Here is a 23678-nt window from a genome sequence, read left to right as displayed (position 1 = left end):
TGGACTATGACATACAACTTCTCATTCTATGAAGAGACCCGCGTTCAATAGTGAGCCGGCGATAATTACCAACCGGCAATAACATACTAATTTATGACTGAAAATTGAAATTGAAAGATGAAATTATTTTACCTAATATTGATTAAATTATTTAAAAAATTGGATGCCAGAAAGACACGCAATATTAAATATTATAAGAATTAACAGATAAAAAATGGTGTATCAAGTAGATAGATACAGGATGTAGTAAAATTACTAAAATTGTGCCCTTTTGAGTTTGAGGTTTGGTCATTCGACGGATTAATAAACTGATTGCTCTGTAAGGAAATTTATTTTATTAAAAATAGTTTCTTGAACAAAGTCTCATTTACTTTAAGACATTTTAAGAATAATATGTATACGAATATTTTTGTGATTACATGCACCTTATTGTAATATAAATTATCACTAATATATAATATACAAAAATAACCCAAAAATAAGTGCTTATTATATTAATTTAACAAAAATGCTATTCTATATTTTTTATAGGTTTTATCCTAATAAATAATTATAGCTTTTACTTACAACTAAATAAATTTAAATATAACTTAGAACAATAGGTACTTTATTTATGATTTTTGACTATATAATTGCATTTTTTGAAACAATTGAACTGAAATAGGTAATTGTCGCGTGCGGCTAATATAACATAATATAACAAAATAAAATTTTGCAATGAAATGGGGTAACTCCGTGGGGTAATTGTAATATCGGGGCTAAGGAGTATGTTTATACTCTATCATATTTTATGTTCGCCTGGTACAGTTTGTTTTGGTTAAGGCACGTGGTGAAAGGCTTTCACTTTTCTAGATTACACCTATCACTTTATGTTACCCTAGTAAATATTGTTTTGATTATAAGTACAGTATTGATTCAACACTGCTGTATTTATTGTGTTAACTAAAAATTCATTTATTTTGTTAATCCTTATTTTATTTGTATCCAAACTTTATTAAATTTTAGTTATCATATACTTACAAACTGTCTATAACTTGTTTTAGCACTAAAATAAAAAGTGTAGGCAAAGGAAATTTAACTTTAAATTTAACATTAAATGTTATTTGTATTAAGCGCCTCTGTACTATCTATGTGCTGATTATAATTATATACTACGACGTTTTAATACAAAAATCATTAAATCATAATATTATTTGATTCTTTAATTAGGTCATAATTGGACCTCCTGCAATTTAAATGAATGATAGCTTTAGAAAGTGATAGGTACTATCTATCGTAGGTATCTAAAAACTTATAGCTAAATAAACATAAAAAGATATATTAATCTATGGACAGCTGTCTAAAGGAGCCATCAATTCCAAAGAGCTCGTCGTAATTTGTAGGGTTTCCAGGTCTTAGAGCTTCATTTGCTTTAATCGACTCTTGATCTTTGAACCATTGTGTGTAGTCTTCTAACTTCTTCATCCATGCACCTGTTAAAAAAAAAATCTTCACTAAATTTATAAATTAATTAATTATTAAATTAATTAGATACTAAAGTGAAGTACTAGTAGGAGCCGCTGCGTTAGGTGGGGTAAGATCGTGTGGAAGTCCCTACGAAAGACTAAATGTCCAGCAATGGATGAATGTATCGGTTGACGATGATGATGATACATTTAGTCTGTCAACACAGCCATATTCAATTTGTCTGAATCTTAGAAGTTTTAGAAATTAAACTGGAACCAAAATTGATGAACCGTGGAATTATACATACTTATACTTAATATTAAAAACTTTCCTAAGTCGGCGTAAAACATAAGGATTTTCTAAAGAGTTAATGCACTTACTGTTCACTTCGTCCAAGGAGCAACCGTTGCCGCCAAAGTCTTCTGGAAGCATGTCTACAGGCACGTGATTTTTTAGCGTATTGACGTCAGAGTGAATGAAGATCTGGGACAAGAATAAATATAAAATTAAAGTGTATTTCTCAAATATCACAAACAATTTTTTTAATTCATTAGGTATAGGCAAGCGCTTGACCACAATCACACCTGATGGAAAGTGATGATGTGGTCTAAGATGGGACGCGTTTCCCTAGAAGATGCCTATTCACTCTTGTTTTAAAGATACCCGGATTGTAACTGGAATACGTAATCTTTGACCAATTATTTAGTACTAACAAATAATAAACTAGCCGATGCCCGCGACTTCGCCCGCGTGGATTTTGGTTTTTCAAAATCCACGCGGGCGCATCAAAACTCTTTGATTTTTCGGGATAAAAAGTAGCCTATGTGCTAATCCAGGATATCATCTATGTCCATTCCAAATTTCAGCCAAATCCGTCCAGTAGTTTTTGCGTGAAGGAGTAACAAACATACACACACGCACATACATACACACAAACTTTCGCCTTTATAATATTAAGTGTGAAGTGTGATGAATCAATCTGTTTTACTTAAATCATCGAGAATAGATGAAAGCATATTTTAGTCTAGTGATACATTTCGATGTGAATGTGATGCACACAGTCACTCCTGGTTATATTACTGTGTCTATTTACTACGATAACATGCCATTTCTCGACCCTCCCAAATAAAGGGAGGCAAGCGATGGAACGAGGCGGGTTAGGTGGAAAGGGGTAAAAAGGGAGGCTTGTTTATTCAGAACGCCTGTTTAACCATGTTCGCCTGGTAGCGATTGTTTTGATAGTCCCACGTGATTTTTATCCAGATCGTAGAAGCGTAAATATTTTCATTGAAGCCTTTATTATCTTTGATACCCTGGTCTTCAGTGTTTTCATTTACTGTAGTTTTGTAAACTTTCAAATCTGCAAGCTTTATATCAATTTTGCAATGTAATTTAATTCATTACAAAGCGACTTTGTCAACGTGATTAAAATTATTTTGTTTCTGCTAATTAGGTAGGTATAGTATATCCTGCAATAATAATATAATAATAATAATTCTTCCTGTAAAATTTTCGAACATTTTTTAAAAATAGGGTAAAATGTGCAAAATAAATAAATGAGAGAGTTTATAATTCCTCCTGTAATAATATAATAATTATTAGAAAAAATAATAACTAGTGACTCTCTTGTCTCAGTTAATAATAATGGCTATAAATTTTATCTTCTGTTTTATCCCAAAAAGTTATTCGATATATATTTGAAGCAACCTGTATCTTTGTAGTATCCGCAATTTCTTGCAGAAGTCAGCTTTGGCAAGTCAGTTGCTACGAGTTTTTACTCAAATGCAAGTGCAAGTGACATGTCAAAGCTGACTAATAGCAAGTTTCATCACTAGTGAAGTAGGTATCTAAATTAATTAAGAGGGCTCTCTCCGTCACTCGTTTCATACAATCGTAGTTCCAATTTCATTTGAATATTAAGCAACTAAAGTCCATGAAATTTTGCAGACCTATTCTAGAAACTAATATCGATGTCTGTGGTTTTCCAGATTTCTGTTAAAATATTCGGTTTCAAAGTTACGCGGTCTTAGAAATTTTCATACAAATCTTTGAGCCCCTGTAATTTTAAAATTACATATTTTTAGAAAAATCTAAAACACCACAGACACAGGTATTAGTTTCTAGAATATGTCTGCAAAATTTCATGGACTTTGGTTGCTTAATATTCAAATGAAATTGGAACTACGATTGTATGAAGCAAGTGACGGAGAGAGCCCTGTTAAACTCACAGAGCTAAAGCACGTACATGTATGGAAAAACTTACTCTGTTCTTAATTTTATCCTTAAGAAAAGGCTTGATGAAGTTTATCAGTGACTCGATAACAGGCGATGTGTTAACTACGTGAACCTCTTTCAGTTTAACTGGATACGCCTCCTGAAAAATACAGACATTCAAGTTAAAGACAAATTGCTATTATTTAAACGTGGTTTTGTTAAGATTAATTTTCGTAATGAAATAAAATTTAATCTAAAATCGGGGTAAACTAGTTTTTTCCTGCAACTTTGTTCGCATAGATTTAGGTTTTGCCTAGATGCTGCAATGATAGGTACTGCCTACATTATACCAAAAGGACAAAATATGTTACTAGGTACAAAATATGATATTGTGGTTTCCAAGTAAGTATTAGGTCATTGATTTTCGGATTCCACTCCTCAATCCTAATATTCTTGTCGCACTTGGTCGATTTTTCACAAGATAAAGTTGAAAACTAAAACCCGACTGCGATTGTCTTAATAAACGCTTACTTAAATATTAAACTTAAAACTAAATTAAACTAAATTACTAAAATTATTTTTCTGTCACTTAGTATATTTTAATGTTGTAATACATTTTAAATATCCATGAACTCATTTTCTGCTCTTTCATTTGATATCCCACTCGATACGATAGCAAAAAAAATTTTTGGGAGACCCCCACCTTTTTTTATGTAACATCCGTAAGGTTACTTTTTTCGTATAAAATATACCCTATGTCACCCGGACCTCATTTATCAAAATAGGCCCAGTAGTTTACGCGCTAGGGTGGAACACACAGAATCTGGATACAAACATACATACATAGACTGCTAAAGTCATAACCCTTCCTTTTGGCTATGCCGCAGTCGGGTAAAAATTTAAAGTGAATGTAATAGAACAAACCTGCACGCATATCAAAAACTTCTTTATTGAGGAAGGTGATAACTTGGCTAAATGACTTGGGGACACCACTGAAGCATCTAGAATGTATATATCGCCTCCTACTCCTTCCAGTTCTTCCTTCAGCCTAACATCCCCCATCATCAGTGCCAGCTTGAATATGTTGTTTAGCTGATCTGCGTCTATATTCTTGTCAAGACCTGGAATATTTATTTTAAACATAATATTACTAATTTGCTATTTCACTTCTGTGAAACTGAGAATCGTCTAGTTGTAAATTTTCACACAAAAAGCCATATATTTTTTCTCCCCGTAAATGAAGTCCAATTAATTATTATTAGAAATGTTGTAGATATACCTAAGTATAATGAAGAACTATGTCCGTCCGTTTTAAAAAAATATCTTATGTTAAATGTTACAAGCGTCTAAATATTTTTGACTTATTTTGATTCCTTACATTGTGATAATATTAACTCTAATTATTATTATTAGTATCATTATTAACTAAAGCTTAAAAATGAACCCCTTAAACTAGACTTTTCTTATCATTTTGGTCATAACATCTTATTTTAAAGAGATTTTTCTTGAAAATAAAACATGATTGCTACTTATTTGTAAGCTATAATTATAATTATTACTTAGTATATAATTACCTCGACATATTGTAACACGACGTCCATTTGGTGTCAGACCGGGTAGTGGTGCTCCTTGTCTGAAAAAAAAAAAAACTGAAATTAGTAGTCTAAAATCTACATCCATACCTAAACTTAATATTATAAATACGAAGATGTGTCTGTCTGTTTGCCCGTTTGTCTGTCTGACTGCTAACTTTTCACAGCCCAATAGCTTAACCGATTTTGATGAAATTTGTCATAGAGTTAGCTTACATCCTGGGAACGGACATAGACTACTTTTATCCCGGAAAATCAAAGAGTTCGCACAGGATCCTTTAAGGTCCATCCGTTTAACTAATTTATATGAAATTTAAAGAGGTCGGTTGTCCCCCGAAAATGGACGTAGGCAACCTTTTATCCCGGAAAATCACAAAGAGTTCCCACGGTATTTTTAAAAAACCTAAATCCACCCGGATGAAGTCGCGGGCATCTAGTAAATAAATAAATACCATATTAACGACAGATCGATGCTTGAAGTAGATATTATGAAATCTTATTGAACAACGTTGGAACTTGAAATAGAATAATAAGTAGAGACCATAAGTAATTCAGCTTTGAAAGTAAAGCACAATAAATACTTAACAGGACTCTCTCCATCACTTACTCCATACAATCGTAGTTCCCATTTCATTTGAATATTAAGCAACCAAAGTCCATGAAATTTTGCAGACATAGTCTAGAAACTAATATCTGTGTCTGTGGTGTTTTAGATTTTTCTAATAATATGTAGTTTTAAAATTACAGGGGCTCAAAGATTTGTATTTTTCTTTAAAAAAAGGCCCAACTTTGTGCTCGTTTTTCTAGACAATGGAGCAATTTAATGAAATTTGGAAAAACCACAGACCTAGAAAATTTAATGAATATTATGTAGTAAAAAAATTATCGTTATATATTTTATATTGTTATAATTGTGTGGGAACTACGAAAACCAGAAATTACACCCAGAAATCTTGAAAATTTCGTGCTGTCTCGATTTGTGCAAGCGGGGTGGTGAAGTGCGGGGGACGACACGTGAAACTGACAGAAACTGACGGTCTAAACACACGGGCCACATTTAGACTGCACCCGACTCCAAACTTGTCGATAGGTCTAACTAAATACACTCGTACATTTCAACTTGCGTTAGACGTATGCGTTACCTACTCAGACGTTGCCTGTAGATAAAAATATGTCTCATGTTTGCTTGCAATAGCGCATGCATCAAACCCTGCAAGTTGCAACTCTCTTGCAACCTATTCCTCACGCAATACGCACAGCTTTAATATTATAATTTTTGACAATGTATACTATATGTAATGCCATATCACAGGTCACTCTCTGATTTATTGCTAACAATTTACTTCCAAATGCAAAGAAATCTAAGTGTGTTGAATTCACACTGCCCAATACCAGGACCTTAAATGACATAATTTCATTGATAAATAATCATATGTTGAAAATAAAGGAGAACCCCGTGTTTCTCGGTATAATGTTAGATGCAAAGCTTCTATGGAACACCCACATATCAACACTTGATGGTAAACTCAGCTCTGCTGCTTACACTGTTAGAAAAATTCGACAGGTACTGACGTGGAAACTGCAAAAATTGTATATTTTGCCTATTTTCACTGTATTATGTCTTACGGACTCTTGCTATGAGATAAAGCGGTAGATATTGAAAAAAAAAAATGTATTACAGAAAAGGACAGGACGTGCAATTTATAATTTAAAACCGCGCGCTGCCATACAATAAAAATATAAGGAAATAAGTACCTTATCTATTATCTTATAGTAGCTTTTAAATATATTTACAACTAGCTAATGCCCGCAGCTTCGCTCGCGTGGATTAAGGTTTTTAAAAATCCCGATCCTTTCATTTCCCAGAACAAAAGTTGCCTCTCCGTAATAGCCCGTCCCCGGGATGCAACTTGTTTCTGTATCACGTAAGAATATTTAAACGGATGATCCTTTTCAAATCCCGAGGGATCACCAGGATTTAGGAATGCAATTTCTTACAGCATCCTATACCTTCAATATCAATTAATAATCGACACTTTTTAAATCCCATTAGCTTTAGTAGTCAGGTCCCCTGCAACATCAGGATTGAGGAGTTGGAATCCAAATTTTTTATTGAACAATGTCGCAAACTTTCTTTATCGATTAAAAAAACTACCCAAAATTACGCAGTTAGGTTACCTGCCAAATTTCATGGTTTTGAGTCAACGGGTACCCTAGAGGTTTTCTTGACACACACGACAGACAGACAGATAGACAACAAAGTGATCCTGTAAGAGTTCCGTTTTTCATTTTGAGGTACGAAACCCTAGAAAACGTAGGAACGGCATTCCGAACCAGTGGTAAATTTGTCTGACCATCCAAAAACACTTTGAAGTTTACCTAAAAGTTTACAGGAATAAAAATTTATCATTGTATTCCATTCCATTTCATTCTATTCCATTCTGTTCAAAGATAAATAGATAATAAAAATATTTGTCACCGAAACAATAATTTACGATACATCAACCAATATCAATTTTACTGATGACAATCTGACTATTACCAAAGTGAACGACTACTATAATATCTATTATATACGACTAACATAATATGTATTATAAATTGTGTGCCGTTTGCATTCTCACTAGGTTCTCATTAAGTTTGTTTTATTTGGTTAAACTTTCTGGCATTTATATTGTTATGACGTTTAATTGGCAAACAGTCTGTTTATTGGCTCAAACTCAAAAATTCAGCCAATCACAACAAAGAAAATATTGTAATAATGATTGATGCAGCTTTCTGTAATTGAAAACAAAATATTTGACATTAACTTGAATGTGACAGTGTTTTCCGAATAGGGTTGCCAGAGGCCCCGTATTTTACTGGTTACCCCGTATTTCGGGATACAGAAACCTGGCTGGCGAAATCAAACACTGACGTTATGTCCAGTAGAAAGAATATTTTCCTTTTGCGGCAATGCGTAGCCGAAACCCACTCGATATTGATCATGGTCGTAGCCAAGGCAGCGGGGCTTGGTTTGAGGATGTAAGCCTTTTTTTATACAAGTTAGCCCGTGACTTTAATCTTTTCTAGTGGTAAGTGATGATGCAGTCTAATTTCTTGGCCGTTAGGGCCATAGTAACCATATAACTAGCCATGACCGAAGCCTCCCATCAGACCAGAAATTTAGAAATGGCGACTGCGCCTGGGAATCCGTCAAAAACCTAAGCCTAAAATAATACTTACACTATTTCTTGCATTTGCTTACCAATTTTTTTTGGAAATATATCAAACATTTCGCGCTCACTTCACTCGCGCTTTGAATTTGTATTACTTGGTGTAAACTCCGCAATTTCGTTTGCATGAATTTAGATTTTAAAAAATTCCGTGGGGGATTTTCCGGGCTAAAAAGCCGCCTAAAAAAATGTCTGGGATGCAAGTTACCTCTGAATAGTAAGTACCAAAATTTTGGTAAAGAAGATGGGCCGTGAAAGGGTAGATAGGCAAATAGATATACTGTCGTATTCGTAATATTAGTATGGATAGGAAGCTTTAAAAATATAATCTTGCTATGGCTAAACTCGTTTCCCTTTCACTTTAATTTTTTCTGTATTGAACCAAAAACACTTACGCTCACTGCGCTCGCGCTTTTTTATTGTTGTATTTTATCTCACTGACAAATTGAAAGGTGAAATTTCACTAACCAGGTAATTAGCCCATAAAGTTGAGCGAATGTTTTTTTCCTCATGACAGGATTCAGTTCCGGCCCTGATAAAACCTCTCCCGCAATCGATTCCTGGCTACGGCCATAGTATTGATACTGTGAAGGTGGAATTACAAATTAAATGTAATTTTAAGTTAAAATGAAAAGATTGTATGCATGAAATGTATAACATTTTGCTTTACAAAACTTAAGAGTTTTTAAAAGCTATTTAAATAAATAAATCTTTTATTTAAAACCACATTGCAAACACAGTTCACTAATCAAGACACGGCAACATACGGAGAAAAAATACAAAACTTACAAATAAACTAAAATATCTAAATAGGCTTTCCATGCATTTCAGAGAGAACCACCGCCTATTTCTTTAAATACTTCAAATTTTCAAATTTCTTCAAATCTAAACCCCGTATTTTTGATGGTGGTAGCCTGTAAATCAAAAAGAGGCAGGTGGCAACCCTACTACTTCCTAGACAGAATTTAAAAATTGTTTTCATTACTCGGTATGCCTACTGCCATAGTGTGACAGAAAGTGTGACGGTAGTTGTGACCTCTGATTGGCCGACTCTCTTTCACTATTTGCTAAAATTGATGATTGCAACAACAATTTTTTCTTTTTTGTAATCGAAAACAGAACACGGACGTCAAACAGGTTGACTAATTGCAATCATTTCTGACCGGCTAACATTGTTCCGCTAGTGGCTAAAACTCACTGTCGCAGCAAGAACATGGTAAATTCAGCCAATCACAGCAATTTCAATTGGTTATCACAAATGTACCGATCTAGGAACCGAGAATGCACGAACCAGGGCAGATAGAGATAAGAACAATAATATCATACGTAGGAAATCGACGGGGGATCGTTGACAACGATAGCCTTGGACTTACAAAATAATGATTTAGATCAAGGCGGATAGGATATGTATTAGTCAATATCTTTTGAATATGGACCTACACTTTTCATTCTAAGAGCGTATCCGTTCTTAGTAGTGGACCGGCGCGCCGATGGGTTGATCATGATAATGATAATCATGTTGCTAACGCTGGTGAAATTGTAAATGCCGAAATTATTTAATTTCGAAATACATTTCAGCTTCCTAATAAAATTGTAAGCTTTTTTTCGACCATAAAACATTATTGTACAATGGCAGCACTAATCCTACTAAGTACCTACCTACCACCTAGCCTATGGGCAATTAATAGGACATAGCCGTCTAGGACTGAAATAAACGATTACTGGCCGAGTTATTCACAAATTCAAAGTTGCTCAGCGAGCTATGGAGAGGGCTATGTTAGGAGTTTCACTGAGGGATAAGATCCGAAATGAGGAGATCCGCAGGAGAACCAAGGTCACTGACATAGCCCAAACTATTAGCAAGCTGAAGTGGCAGTGGGCAGGCCATGCCTGTCGTAGAGGCGATGGCCGTTGGAGCCGGAAAGTCCTTGAGTGGAGACCGCGTTTAAGCAAACGAGTGTGGGACGCCCTCCAGCACGATGGACCGACGATATAAAGCGGCTGGCGGGAAGTGGCTGTATGAGGAAGGCTGAGGACCGGGTGTGGTGGCGCTCTATAGGGAAGGCCTATGTCCAACAGTGGACTTCCACAGGCTGATGATGGCCGAGTTATATTATACATAATACTCATCATAAGTATACAAGGAACAAAAAGCTTAGACCTTACAATGCCTAATTGCAAAAACTTTGCTATTGGCTACATCTCCTGAGGATGCTCCGGTGACGGGGCGAAACGTGCGTCGAGTGGTGTTGGGCTTTGTGTGGTGCAGCGTGGTGGTGGTGCGTGTGGCTTACTTGGTGGTTGGCTTTTCCTGCATGTTAATCAGTGGGAGGGCGGGCGGCGCATGTCGCATGCTGCATGTTGCACCATACATATTTCTTTGGTTTGGCGGATGATAGCAAACTAAGCTTTTGGTTCCTTGTATGTCATGGACTTCCGCAAAATAACGCCTGCTTCTATACTACATTTAATCATAAGTAGACTAATTATTATGATTAGTTTCTAAATTTAATTTGCAGTCCAATAACTGATCTTTGTTTATTCTAATAATAGGAAACTATTTACTTATAGTTAGTTCACTATGTTATTGTGGCTTAGTAAAAGTATGGCCTGGTAATAGTTAATAAGAAAAAAGCTTACACTTTAGTGACAAGCTCAGCAAGTTCTGGTCTATTCACATTCCTGTTTGAGAAGAACTCCGGACACGCCGCTCGCATTGTGAAGTACATGTCTAATTTCCTTTTACATTTTTCCAAGGAAAAACTGCAGCCCCGGAGGAACGTCATGATGCGACCGTCATCTGTAACAAGTGTCAATCAAAAATTTATAACAACCCCGACAAGTGAAGGTTACAGTAACTAGAAACGAGCTGATAACTTTCAACAGCTCAACCGATTTTCTTGGATATAGCTAAGAACACTCTCGATCAAGCCAATTTTCAGACAAAAAAACCTAAATTAAAATCGGTTCATTAGTTTAGGAGCTACGATGCCACAGACAGATACACAGATACACACGTCAAACTTATAACACCCCTCTTTTTGGGTCGGGGATTGTAAATATTAATTTTATTATTAAATTCTTCTGCATAAAACTCGACTAAGTGTACGAGATTTCAACTCTTAGATATTAGTCTTATAAAGGCGAAAGTTTCTGTGTATGTGTGTGTGCTTGTTACTCTTTCACGCAAAAACTACAGGACGAATAGGGCTGAAATTTAGAATGGAGACAGATTATATCCACTATACCCACTAATATTACAAAGGCGAAAGTTTGTGTGCTTGCGAGTATGTGTGTCTGTTTGTCACTCTTTCACGCAAAAACTCCTGAACGGATTTGGCTATTTAAAATGAAGATGGGTTATACCCTGGACTAACACATAGGCTACTTTTTATCCCGGAAAATTCGGGAAAATCGCGGGCATCAGCTAGTCAGTGATAATAAACGGGACCCAGACGCGTTTGAACACCAATCAAATAACAAACATACAAAAAAAATACAGTCGAATTGAGAACCTCCTCCTTTTTTTGAAGTTGGTTAATCAAGGAATTAAGTTTACCCCATTCGTCAGGAAGATGTGGCTGCTTCCGAAGCCAGTCCTTGATCGCAGCGAGGTCCCGGTCTCGAGTGTTGACGTCTTCATTCAGTTCCACTCGAATTTTCTTCCACATCTCTCCAGAAGGCTGAACTAGAGTCGCCGCTGATGCCATTCTGTAACACAAATACATAAAAATCACACTAATATTATAAAGGCGAAAGTTTGTATGTGTGTGTGTGTGTGTGTGTGTGTGTGTGTGTGTGTATGTTTGTTACTCCTTCACGCAAAAACCACTGGACGGATTTGGCTGAAATTCAGAATGTAGATAGATAATATCCTGGATTAGCACATAGGCTACTTTTTATCCCGGAAAATCAAAGAGTTCCCACGGGATTTCAAAAAACCTAAATCCACGCGGACGAAGTCGCGGGCGTCAGCTAGTATAGAATAAAACACAGAAGAAATAGTTCTAAGGTTCCGTTTTTTTTTTTTGAGGTACGGATAATTAGGATCCCTATAGGATCACTAATTTGTAGTCTGTCTCTCGTGTCTGTCACAAAAACCTGTAGGGTACTTCCCGTTGAGATAGAATCATGAAATTTAGCAGTTAGGTAGGTCTTATAGTTCAAGTTAAGGACAAGTGTAAATTAAAAATTTATAACACCCCCGACAAGTGAAGGTTACAGTAACTAGAAAAGAGCTGATAACTTTCAAACGGCTGAACCGATTTTCTTGGATTATAGCTAAGAACACTCTCGATCAAGCCACCTTTCAAACAAAAAAAAACTAAATTAAAATCGGTTTAATAGTTTAGGAGCTACGGTGCCACACACAGATACACTGATACACAGATACACACGTCAAACTTATAACACTTCTCTTTTTGGGGTTAAAAAATCCGAAACCGTGACGTTAATTTGCAGTAACATGTCAAAAAATTAAACAGTGCTATTTCTTGTACGCGATGGTGCGGAACCCGTCTTGTGCGAGTCCGACTCGCACTTGACCGGTTTTTTGCAATTCGTCATATTTTTTTATGATAAAGTCATTAAGGTGGTCAGTTGCAAGACCTTGAATCCTTTATCAATAAAGATAAGTAAATATTGCATGACCTTCGAAAATAATTTCGTCAGCGAATGGCAAACAATAGGTACTTATTCATGACTGCGGTTTATGGGGCAACGTTGGTTCACGATGATAATCAAATAAGACCTAAATTAGGCAACCTGGCCGCATAATAATATACCTAACAGCTAATTAGGAAGGCAGCTTATGTTAGTGTTACGGTTAGTTACCAACTATCACGGATTAAAAAGTTCTTGAGTTGATGGAAAAAAGATAATTTTGTAGATTTTAGAAACATAAGTATTTACCTAGTAATAAAAAATTACCATTCTCAGTAGGTACCCAATACCCGTCTCGATCTTTCTAGATTCTTTATGGCAAGATTATTTTATACTTGATGAGTACGTAAAATTAGCAATTGGAATCTGCATCTTTACATAAAGCACAAGTATGTATAGTACTAAACCGGCCAAAGTGCGATTCAGTCTCGCGAACCGAGGGTTCCGTACTCGGGTATTTTTTCCAACATTTTGCACGATAAATCAAAAACTATTGTGCATAAAAATAAATAAAAATCTGTTTTAGAATGTACAGACAAATACCTTTCATATAATATTTGGTATAGTTATCTTACTTTGAATATTGAAACACATTTTAATTATTTTTTTCTGTGATGTAACCACAATTTCATGGTTTTTGGATTTTCCTTTATTTGGGCTATAAAACCTACCTACCTGCCAAATTTCATCATTCTAGGTCAACGGGAAGTACCCTATAGATTTTCTTGACAGACACGACGGACGGACGGACGGACAGACAGACAGACAGACAGATAACAAAGTGATCCTATAAGGGTTTCTTTTTTCCTTTTAAGGTACGGAAACCTAAAAATATATTAAAATATTCTTATGTATTTTATTTGTACCCACAAAGGTCGTTTGGTTTGCTGGTAGGTATTACTAGGTGTATTGACTTCATTTCTACACATGATCATCATCATCATCATCATCTTTATCAACCCATCGCCGGCTCACGGTGCATTAGGTGCATAAAAAATGTGTCTAGTTGTCGGTCCGACAAATGCCAGCAAAAAATCTGCTTTCGAATTTTTCTTGTCACAGTCTAAAATCGGCGGTTATCGGATAAATATACCTGGGTTTCAGACGAAAAGCACGCATTTGAAGTAGGTAGGTATTCTATCACCATATGACCATGCTAAGGCCCATAACTTTCTCGTTTCTAAGGTTTAGCAAGAATATTTTAAAGAAACAATTAACAGAGGTATAAAAAAAAGTTTCTTCACAATAATTTAGAAAACTAGCTTAGCTCCCGTGGAAACTTCGAAATATCGCAGCTTTGTAAAAAAAATTCAGCTCTCTAGGTTCGGGCTGGGCATTGATGAGTCAGTCAGTGAGTGAGTCAGGACGTTTCTTTTTCTATACTAATATTATAAAGAGGAAACCTTTGTATTTTTGTATGTTTGTATTGAATAGGCTCAAAAACTACTGGACCGATTTCAAAATTTCTTTTACCATTACTTAGAGGGATTCTTCCGAATCCGTATAGGCTATATTTTATCCCGGAAAATAGATAGGATTTTTCGTGGTAGTGAAAATTGTGGAGTAAGGTGTCGAAAAAACTGCCGTACGTTAACGATTCTCGCGAACCCTGCCTGAATGGTTAGAGATGTATGGTTGACTTCTATAGAAAAGTTGTAGAACTCAATAATGCCTACAAAAAAGTCCGCGATAGTATAAACCAAACATTTATATTTTAGCCATTATAACCACTTTTCCATAGAACACCCGTGCGAAGCCGGGGCGAGTCGCTAGTACTGAATAAGATAATTACGCATAACAAAACGATTAGACAAAATTCAAATCTATATTACCGTACCTATTGCTGATCATCGATTAACAAAACGAGCTAATTTTTCGAATAACATTTAAAATCCTAACGGCACAAATCACTTCACAAGAGCACAAACATAAATTATGTAGATACTCTCAAATTAATTTCTAACTCTTTGATATCTAATGAAAAATTGTTTGATTTTAATAATTTTCATAACCACTTTTCACTTCGGCAATCAGATTTTCAAATTCAACACTTAGGTATCAAAACTGCTGCCATATTGAATTTGCAATGACGGATAGTGTAAACACGTGTTATCCGTAGTCTGTCCGTAGTTATCAATGGGTACTTCATTTTATCAATATCATTCAAGTGCCTGTATCAATAGTTAGTAGACAAATCACTCCGTATCCTGCACGCCTGAGAGTTTTCCTTAACAGGGCTCTCTCCGTCACTTACTCCATACGTCCAAAGTCCAAAATAGTTCTGTTCCCACAAACGTAGGCAATAACATTAATCTGTGCTTGTCGCCCTTCCCCTCTAACCGCATTTTACCCTGAGGGAAGCCGAGTGAATGAATTTTGGTTGGGATACAAGATTTTTTTTGCAAATTTAAAATTCCATTCGACGTTGGAATTCTTCATTTTCTATTCATCAAAAATTGCCTACTTTTCCCAAAAGAAACAGTTTTTTACACAATTGCTTAAAACGCATACAACTCCAATTTACAAATGCGTGCAAGTTATCGAACCCATAAGACCCTCAGAATAGGAAACCGAGTTTATAACCACTAGGCTATTACTGCTTATGTTAGTAAATTAACATTTCCCAATTCAATATCGGCGCTGCTTTAGTAGGTAAAAAACAACGCGTACAAATGTATTTGTGTAAGTTTCCCAAGCAGGAAGGTGGTAGGTGTACATAGCGAGGCAGTAGATACCTACCAAAAATACCTACATATTTACCAAATAGGTATACCAGTCTCTTCTCAGAACGAGAAGGCTTTAGGCCATAGTACCTACCTACTTACACCTTGCTGGCCAAGTGCGGACTTTCAAAATTCAATTCAAAAAATTTTCATTTATTAGACTCTGACAAGTACTTTTGAATCGTCAAAAGCATCTACCACTGGTTCGGAATGCCTTTCCTACCCAGAAGAACCAGCAAGAAACCCGGCAAAACTGCGACTGGCAGACTTCACACACCTTTAAGATTATCATGGAGAACTTTTAGGCATGCTGGTTTCCTCACAATGTTTTAGTGATTTAATTACCTAATTCGCACATAGGTCAAAAAAGTTGGAGGTCCGGAATCGAACTCGGGGCCCTCAGAATAGGCAGCCGAGGTCGTTATCACCGCCTATGCTAGTAAATTAATATTTCCCAACCCAATATTGGCGCTGCTTTATTAGGTAAAAAACAACGCATACAAATGTATTTGTAAGTTTCCCAAGCAGGAAGGTGGTAGGTAGGTGCACGGCGAGGCGGTAGATACCATATTTACCAATCAATTCTAGCGCAATTCGGTTTTGCAACCAACGAACGACATTCCACTATTTGGTGCAGCTAGCCCAACCTAACCGTTTACTGCCACTTTTACTTTGTAGGGTTCCGACCTCGAAGGGTTCCAACGGAGCCCTAAATATTACTAAGTCTCTACTGTCCATGCATCCGTCCTTCTGTCTGTTTGTCAGTGGACTGTATCCCGTGAACCGTGACAGGTAGAGAGATGAAATTTTCACAGAATGTGTATTTCTATTGCCGCTAAAACAGCAAACAATAAAATGTCAAAATAGCTGTCATGAAAATTAAAAAATTTTTTTTTTTTTTTCTTTTATGATGGTACGAAACCCTTCCTCCAACTCGCACTTGACCGATTTTTAATTCTTACGCTTAAGTAAAAATAATTTTAAGAAATTAACCAGTAAACCAGAGCCAGGAGTACTAAAGTCTTCGAACAGTGCGTGTTGCCACTGATGGCATATGGATCCGAGACATGGTCGCTAGTAGGTCGATACTTATGGGCCTCATAAAAAAGATCAGAGTTATTCAGTGGGAGGTAAAGAGAGCTTTGCTTGGGGTTTCTTGGAGGACCAGTAGATAACCGACATAGCTGAGCGGGGGCAGGGCACATAGTCCGAAGGCACTTGGCCAGTTTTTTAGGGTTCCGTACCTCAAAAGGAAAAACGGAACCCTTTTAGGATCACTTTGTTGTCTGTCTGTCTGTCCGTCCGTCGTGTCTGTCATAAAACCTATAGGGTACTTCCCGTTGATCTAGAATCATGAAATTTGGCAGGTAGGTAGGTCTTATAGCACAACAAAAGGAATAAATCCGAAAACCGTGAATTTATGGTTACATTATTTAAAAAAAAAATTAAAATGTGTTTCAATTTTCAATGTAAGATAACTTATACGAAGTGGGGTATCATATGAAAGGGCTTTACTTGTACATTCTAAAACAGATTTTTACTTATTTTTAAGCATAATAGTTTTTGATTAATCATGCAAAATGTCGGAAAAATACCCGAGTACGGAACCCGAGTCCGACTCGCACTTGGCAGGTATATTTTTCATGAATATATTTAAAGACCTGGAGATTGACATAGGTTATTTTTGCGCCGGAAAATCAAGGCGGACAAAATCCCTAAATCCAAATGGGTGAAGTTGCGGGCATCAGCTAGTTTTATTACAAAAAAGTCCCGATACATACGGCTTATCGTATCTATATAACATAATTACAATTTATCATGAATGTGAACAACTCAACAATGTTTTAACAACCACTATAATATTATGATCTTTATCTCAATTTACCTACGGAAATAAATCGTAAAATAATTATACTTACTTACCTACCTATCAAGTATTATATTAGCTTCTTACGCAAATCTATTTATGTTCTCTATCAAAGATCAGAAAGAAAAGAGAAAGAAGAGAAGATAATTTGAGGTAGGTAGGTGTTCACCTTTACGGTAGGCAATCACACTAATATTATAAAGGCGAAAGTTTGTATGTGTGTGTGAATGTTTGTTACTCCTTCACGCAAAAACTACTGGACGGATTTGGCTGAAATTTGGAATGGAGATAGATAATAACCTGGATTAGCACATAGGCTACTTTTTATCACGGAAAATCAAAGAGTTCCCACGGGAAAACCTAAATCCACGCGGGCGAAGTCGCGGGCATCGGCTAGTGAGTCATAAAATTAATTCATGTTTAACTGCAAACTTAAAACAATGATTTGCGTAGGTACCTACCTATAAATCAATGTGAACACAATGAACTATGGGCTACCTAATAAGTTACCTACTTATACGTACATAATGACTACTGACATGAGAAGAATATTAATGTAATCTCATTCATTTGAAGGACTAAACTTGATTTTAAAAAATTCAAGAGGCAGTTCCATAGCTTACAATAATCAAAAGTGAGAGGGGAGACACTTTTGTTTTTCCTCGTGAGGAAAATCCGTCATGGATACCACCGACCACGGGGGAGCACGGTGGTTATGTCGGACTCCTACCGACTAAAAACCTCACGAAGTTCCATCCCACCGCTAATAACGGAGCACAAGGGACCGGAAACACCTCGTTACTCCGCCAGCGGATGTCCGCCGTAGCAGACCCACCACTGGGACACTACGTGCCCCCAAACACCTAGTTAGAGGCATGCCGGAACCACAGCACGCCAACCAACCCGAGGACCACACTGTGAGCGACGGACCACCCCGTGTCCATCACCCACAGGTCCTCTCGAGGGCTAGGGTTCGCGGGAAGGGCGATCCCCTTTCCACGTTCCCTATCCTCAACATCTCCCTCGCCCGTCACCAAACCGGACAGGCGAGAGAGGGGAGACACTGGCTCAACCTGAGGCGAATTTTGAAAAAAATATGGAGATGGAGATGTTATGGGGATTGTCAGAGGAGCCTCAACCAATTACCAGCCAAACCTACTTTCAAACACGAGTTTCTTAAATACAATTGTAACACTACAACGTCACCAGCTGGCGCTAATTATAGGTTGGAGAAATATAGATCGCGCCATACCTTGTAACTTGCCAAGTTGGAACTAGATGGCGCTGACTATAGGTTGGCAAAAAAGTAAATGATGCTAGGGAGATTTTCCAACCCTACAATAAGACCCAGCCATAGCCAATGTTCATCAATCGAAAATCGAAAATCGATTCAATCAATGGATTCACTAGTATGGATCAGTCGACACACGAGGTTACCTTGTAGTCGCGCTTCCGACTTTCGCTTCCACTGCGTGGGACGAATTGTATGGGACACGATTCTCTTATCCCCGTGTAAAAGTCGCGCTTCCGACGTCCGCTTCCACTTCGTGGGACGTTCGTAAGGGACACGACTCTCGTCGCCTAGTGGTGCTTCCGACCTTTGCTTCCACTGCGTGGGACCTAGGTTAGGGACTCTACTCTGTAAACCTAGAATAAAGTCATTGTGTCTTCACGCAACGTTGCTGTTTGAATTGCTTCGGCTGAATCCCGACCCGTCGACAACGTGGAACTTTTCCCCAGCTTTCTTATAATTCTGGCGCCCAACGTGGGGCAGTGCTTCTTACAACTGGCGCCCAACGTGGGGCCGCTGTTTACAAACTGGCGGACACTTCGGGCAAGTCAAACACCACCCAAGGCCCAAGGTTCTATGTGAGAAGATCGGGACGAACATCAACGTTTCACGTGAAGACCAAACCACTTATTATGAAAACAAATAGAAGTAACTATGCGTTAGGAGCTGCTTTGATCCAGGGGGAGGGGGAAAATGAACACCCTGGTTCAAAATTTACGAAGGAGGGGATGGCCCCGGAAACACAACTAAGAAACAACAAATTGATTGATGCAGTTTCCTCGTCGGGACGCCTTCGGAAGCTGAGGGGGAGACTGTAACACTACAACGTCACCAGCTGGCGCTAATTATAGGTTGGAGAAATATAGATCGCGCCATACCTTGTAACTTGCCAAGTTGGAACTAGATGGCGCTGACTATAGGTTGGCAAAAAAGTAAATGATGCTAGGGAGATTTTCCAACCCTACAATAAGACCCAGCCATAGCCAATGTTCATCAATCGAAAATCGAAAATCGATTCAATCAATGGATTCACTAGTATGGATCAGTCGACACACGAGGTTACCTTGTAGTCGCGCTTCCGACTTTCGCTTCCACTGCGTGGGACGAATTGTATGGGACACGATTCTCTTATCCCCGTGTAAAAGTCGCGCTTCCGACGTCCGCTTCCACTTCGTGGGACGTTCGTAAGGGACACGACTCTCGTCGCCTAGTGGTGCTTCCGACCTTTGCTTCCACTGCGTGGGACCTAGGTTAGGGACTCTACTCTGTAAACCTAGAATAAAGTCATTGTGTCTTCACGCAACGTTGCTGTTTGAATTGCTTCGGCTGAATCCCGACCCGTCGACAACGTGGAACTTTTCCCCCGTGTATTACACAATTATTTATTTTTAACTGCATAAGTTGCAAATTATGATTTTTTCCATAATTTTGTAAAAGAACTGACTCATCATAGGTTCATTCGTATTTGCTAAGATTTCTGTGTCTCTGTCGATCAATTCTTTATCTAGGTACTTGAGTAGGTATTGTCACTATAATTCACTGGAAACATCGATGTACTGGAAATTGTTGTTATAATAATCAAAAAAGTGACTAGGTGAATAGCATAATTTTATTAAGTTAAAAATGATGGTGGTGAAGTTAAATATCTTACTCATAGTTCCCTACCTAGTTCTAGAAGTCTATATTCTCTATGAAATTTTCCTACTATTTTCGAGCATTATTATGATTTATGGGTAACTAAAAGAATAGTATTATGATTAAGAAAATCGGTCAAGTGCGAGTCGATCTCGTACGCGAAAGGTTCCGTAGGTACCATCGTTCAAAAATCACAATTTTGTCTTTATGATGTAAGTACAAATCCACGATTTTTATTTCCCTTTACTTGTTATAATAAAACCTACTTATCTGCTGGATTCTATTCAATTTCAGGATTCTAGGTCAAGCAGAAGTACCCTATAGGTTTCTTGACAGACGCGATAGACAGATAGACATACAGACAAACAACAAAGTGATTCTATCAGGGTTCCTGGTTTCCTTTTGAGGTACGGAACTCTAAAAATTTATGTAGCTAGGTATATTTAGACATAGATTATAAACTCGAAAACGCCTAACTTAACTCGACTTTAAACTGAAACCTTCTCTTTAATAGTTTTTTTTTTTTCAAAATTAGTTTCCAATTGAGTATCATTTTTATCATCGTCGAAATTATTAAATTATTTGGAAAAACTAGCCTCTTTTATCTCTCGTACTTACTTTTATAAATGCTTCAACAAGAAATAGAAATTCAAATTTAATTTTAAATGTCCTAATTAAGTTAACGAATCGGTATTCATTAATTAATTATTTTTATTTCATTGTAATTAAATTAAAAATATAATTATGCACTTACTTTGCGCTTGCTGAATTGGAACTTCGAGGAATTCACTAGATTTCTAAACACGCAAACGCCGGCGACGCGCGCACTACAAGTCTCCAAACCTTACTGAATACCTGCCACCTTACCTTAGACAGCTTAACTTCTTTGAACCTTGTAAAGGTTGCGACATTGGTCTCGTCTGTACAATTTTTCTTTGATGATTTTATCATTAGATGTAACTAATTTTTCCTGTTCATGATTTTTGTACCTACGTCACTGCTGAAACCTACGTCAGCACGAACTTCTCTTTGTACGTCATATTCTTTATTGCTGAGTGTCTTAACGTTTCCTATCCTTACTTAATCTATATTATTCTATACTATTAATATTATAAATGCTAAAGTGTGTCTGTCTGTCTGTCTATCTGCTAGCTTTTCACGGCCCAACAGTTTGACCGATTTTGACAAAATCTGGTACGCCGTTAGCTTACATCCCGGGGAAGGACATAGTCTACTTTTTATCCAGGAAAATCAAAGCTTTCCCACGGCATTCTTAGTGGCCCATCCATTTAACCGATTCATTTGAAAGGTACAGAAATAGCTTGCATCCCGAAAATTAACACAGGCAACCTTTTATCCCTCAAAATCAAAGAGTTCCTACGGGATTTTTGAAAAAGCTAAATCCACGCGGATGAAGTCGTGGGTCTGAAGTCTAGTGGTTAATAGCATTAAAAAAACCTTTCTTAGAATAATAATGCAGTGCGTCTCAAAATTATTCCTATGTATTAGGTCAAGTTTGTTTCCTATTTATTGCAGGAAAATGGTGTCCCTAAATTATCCTAATGATCCATCTCGTTGACATTGTTTTCGTGATTTTTATCATTACTCGTCATGATCCAGAAGAAAAATAAGTATTTTCCTGTTTATTATTATCTGATGGTTATTTTTAGAAGCTCGCGGCCTTGCCCGCATGAAAATCATCAAGCTACCACCTATCGGATTTTGATCAGTAGGTATACAGTATGTCACTATTGCATCGTATTTCTTACTAGCTTTATCAGCGTAAACTACTCTTTCAAATCCCTATTTTAACTCCTTAGGAGTTAAGTTTTCTAAATTTATTTTTTAACGGATGGCTACATCATAATAGCTATCCGTTCAGTAGTGTGAGCTGTGAGTTGATAGATCAGTCAGTTAGTTAGTGAGTCAGTCAGTCAGTCAGTCAGTCAGTCAGCTTTTCCTTCTACATATACTTACAGATCGTTAAGAATCATAGCATTTTCTATTAATCATCTTGGGAATATTGCAGTGGGATATCTTCTGCATAGGACTACTAAGAGTAGTCACCTATTTCACCAATTCACTTTTGATATTTGATTGATTCAACATTGAATTGAAACTACAAACATTTTTAAACAATAGTAGTAGTATAGTAGTACCTAAGTACTGTTTAAGTACTATTATTTAACTGTTACCTACCAGACTCTACCTTGAACAGGAGAAAGCAATTTACGGCAGGAAACTACTCATCGATAGGTAATTAAAATCGATAAACTGGAAATGGTTCTATGAATCGATGTCATAATCGATTCGCAATACCATCTTCCACTTCGGGCTTCGACCGACTTCCTCGCTCTGATTCATTTGCTGTTGCAATATCTAGGTATTTTCCGTTCATATGTTAGAAAATATAATTTTTGCGAGTATTTTGCAAGCAATTTACGCAATTGTTATATTTTTTCTTTTTTTTTTGTCGGCTTGAGCAAACTAAATAAAAAGAACGTAAAAGTATTTGTATCGCTTCTAGTTTTGCATTTGACTGCCTATCCACTGTAAAATGGAGATTGTACTCATTGTAATGTACTGGTTATTTACCCTGAACTACTTATTTTAGAAATAAGTTAAAGTAAAAAACTTTTTACAAGTTAAAGTTTTTCTTTTAAATATAGGTACTAAAAGGGGTTGAATTTTACTCACGAAATATGTAAGTTCAAACAAAGACTACCACCTCTCAAAAATGCTTCTTCTTCTCTCTGGGCTGGTTTCCGCACTTAAACATTTCCGTCTGTTGTGCGTCCTCAAAAATGCTATTACGGAGTTCCAGTGTGCACCTTTCATCTCCACCATCAGTATTGTATTTTTTGGAAAATACTCATTTTGAAATAATTTTGAAACCTTGCAAATGAGTTTACATTCGAGATTGTCATTACACCATCAGAGAATTCCAATGTCTATCTCCCATCTGCATCGGAGAAGCTCAATAGTACCATAAACATCAATTGACATCCAAACCACACGTGTCTTTCCAATTCA

At 36.8% G+C, this 23678-nt stretch overlaps 1 protein-coding gene across 4 annotated transcripts; it reads right to left on the bottom strand.

The window, feature by feature from the left end:
* Window positions 1-1065: 1065 nt before the first annotated feature.
* Window positions 1066-21542, bottom strand: LOC123871084 (alpha-tocopherol transfer protein-like). Of its 4 annotated transcripts, none has more exons than XM_045914657.1 (8): window positions 21400-21542; window positions 12027-12178; window positions 11108-11267; window positions 5235-5293; window positions 4585-4781; window positions 3710-3820; window positions 1827-1929; window positions 1066-1472 (listed from the first exon to the last, which is right to left on the bottom strand). In XM_045914657.1, exons 2-8 carry the CDS (start codon window positions 12175-12177, stop codon window positions 1321-1323), a joined length of 933 nt encoding a protein of 310 aa, XP_045770613.1. In that variant the 5' UTR covers window position 12178; window positions 21400-21542; the 3' UTR covers window positions 1066-1320. The 4 variants fall into 4 exon arrangements, with proteins under 4 accessions (XP_045770613.1, XP_045770612.1, XP_045770615.1 ...); XM_045914656.1 differs by lacking the exon at window positions 21400-21542 and adding an exon at window positions 14967-15242; XM_045914659.1 differs by lacking the exon at window positions 21400-21542 and adding an exon at window positions 15075-15242.
* Window positions 21543-23678: the final 2136 nt, after the last annotated feature.

Source organism: Maniola jurtina, chromosome 13, assembly GCF_905333055.1.
Source record: "Maniola jurtina chromosome 13, ilManJurt1.1, whole genome shotgun sequence".
Classification (NCBI taxonomy): Eukaryota; Metazoa; Arthropoda; class Insecta; order Lepidoptera; family Nymphalidae; genus Maniola; species Maniola jurtina.
Note: the sequence above shows the minus strand (reverse complement) of the source record. Positions and strands in the feature narration are given on the sequence as shown.

Coding starts and splice junctions, on each gene's coding strand:
- LOC123871084 (XM_045914656.1), bottom strand. Junction 4,782..5,234: donor TCGTGTTACAATATGTCGAG/GTAATTATATAC, acceptor TAAATATTCCAG/GTCTTGACAAGAATATAGAC. Junction 1,930..3,709: donor AGGATAAAATTAAGAACAGA/GTAAGTTTTTCC, acceptor TTCTTGTCCCAG/ATCTTCATTCACTCTGACGT.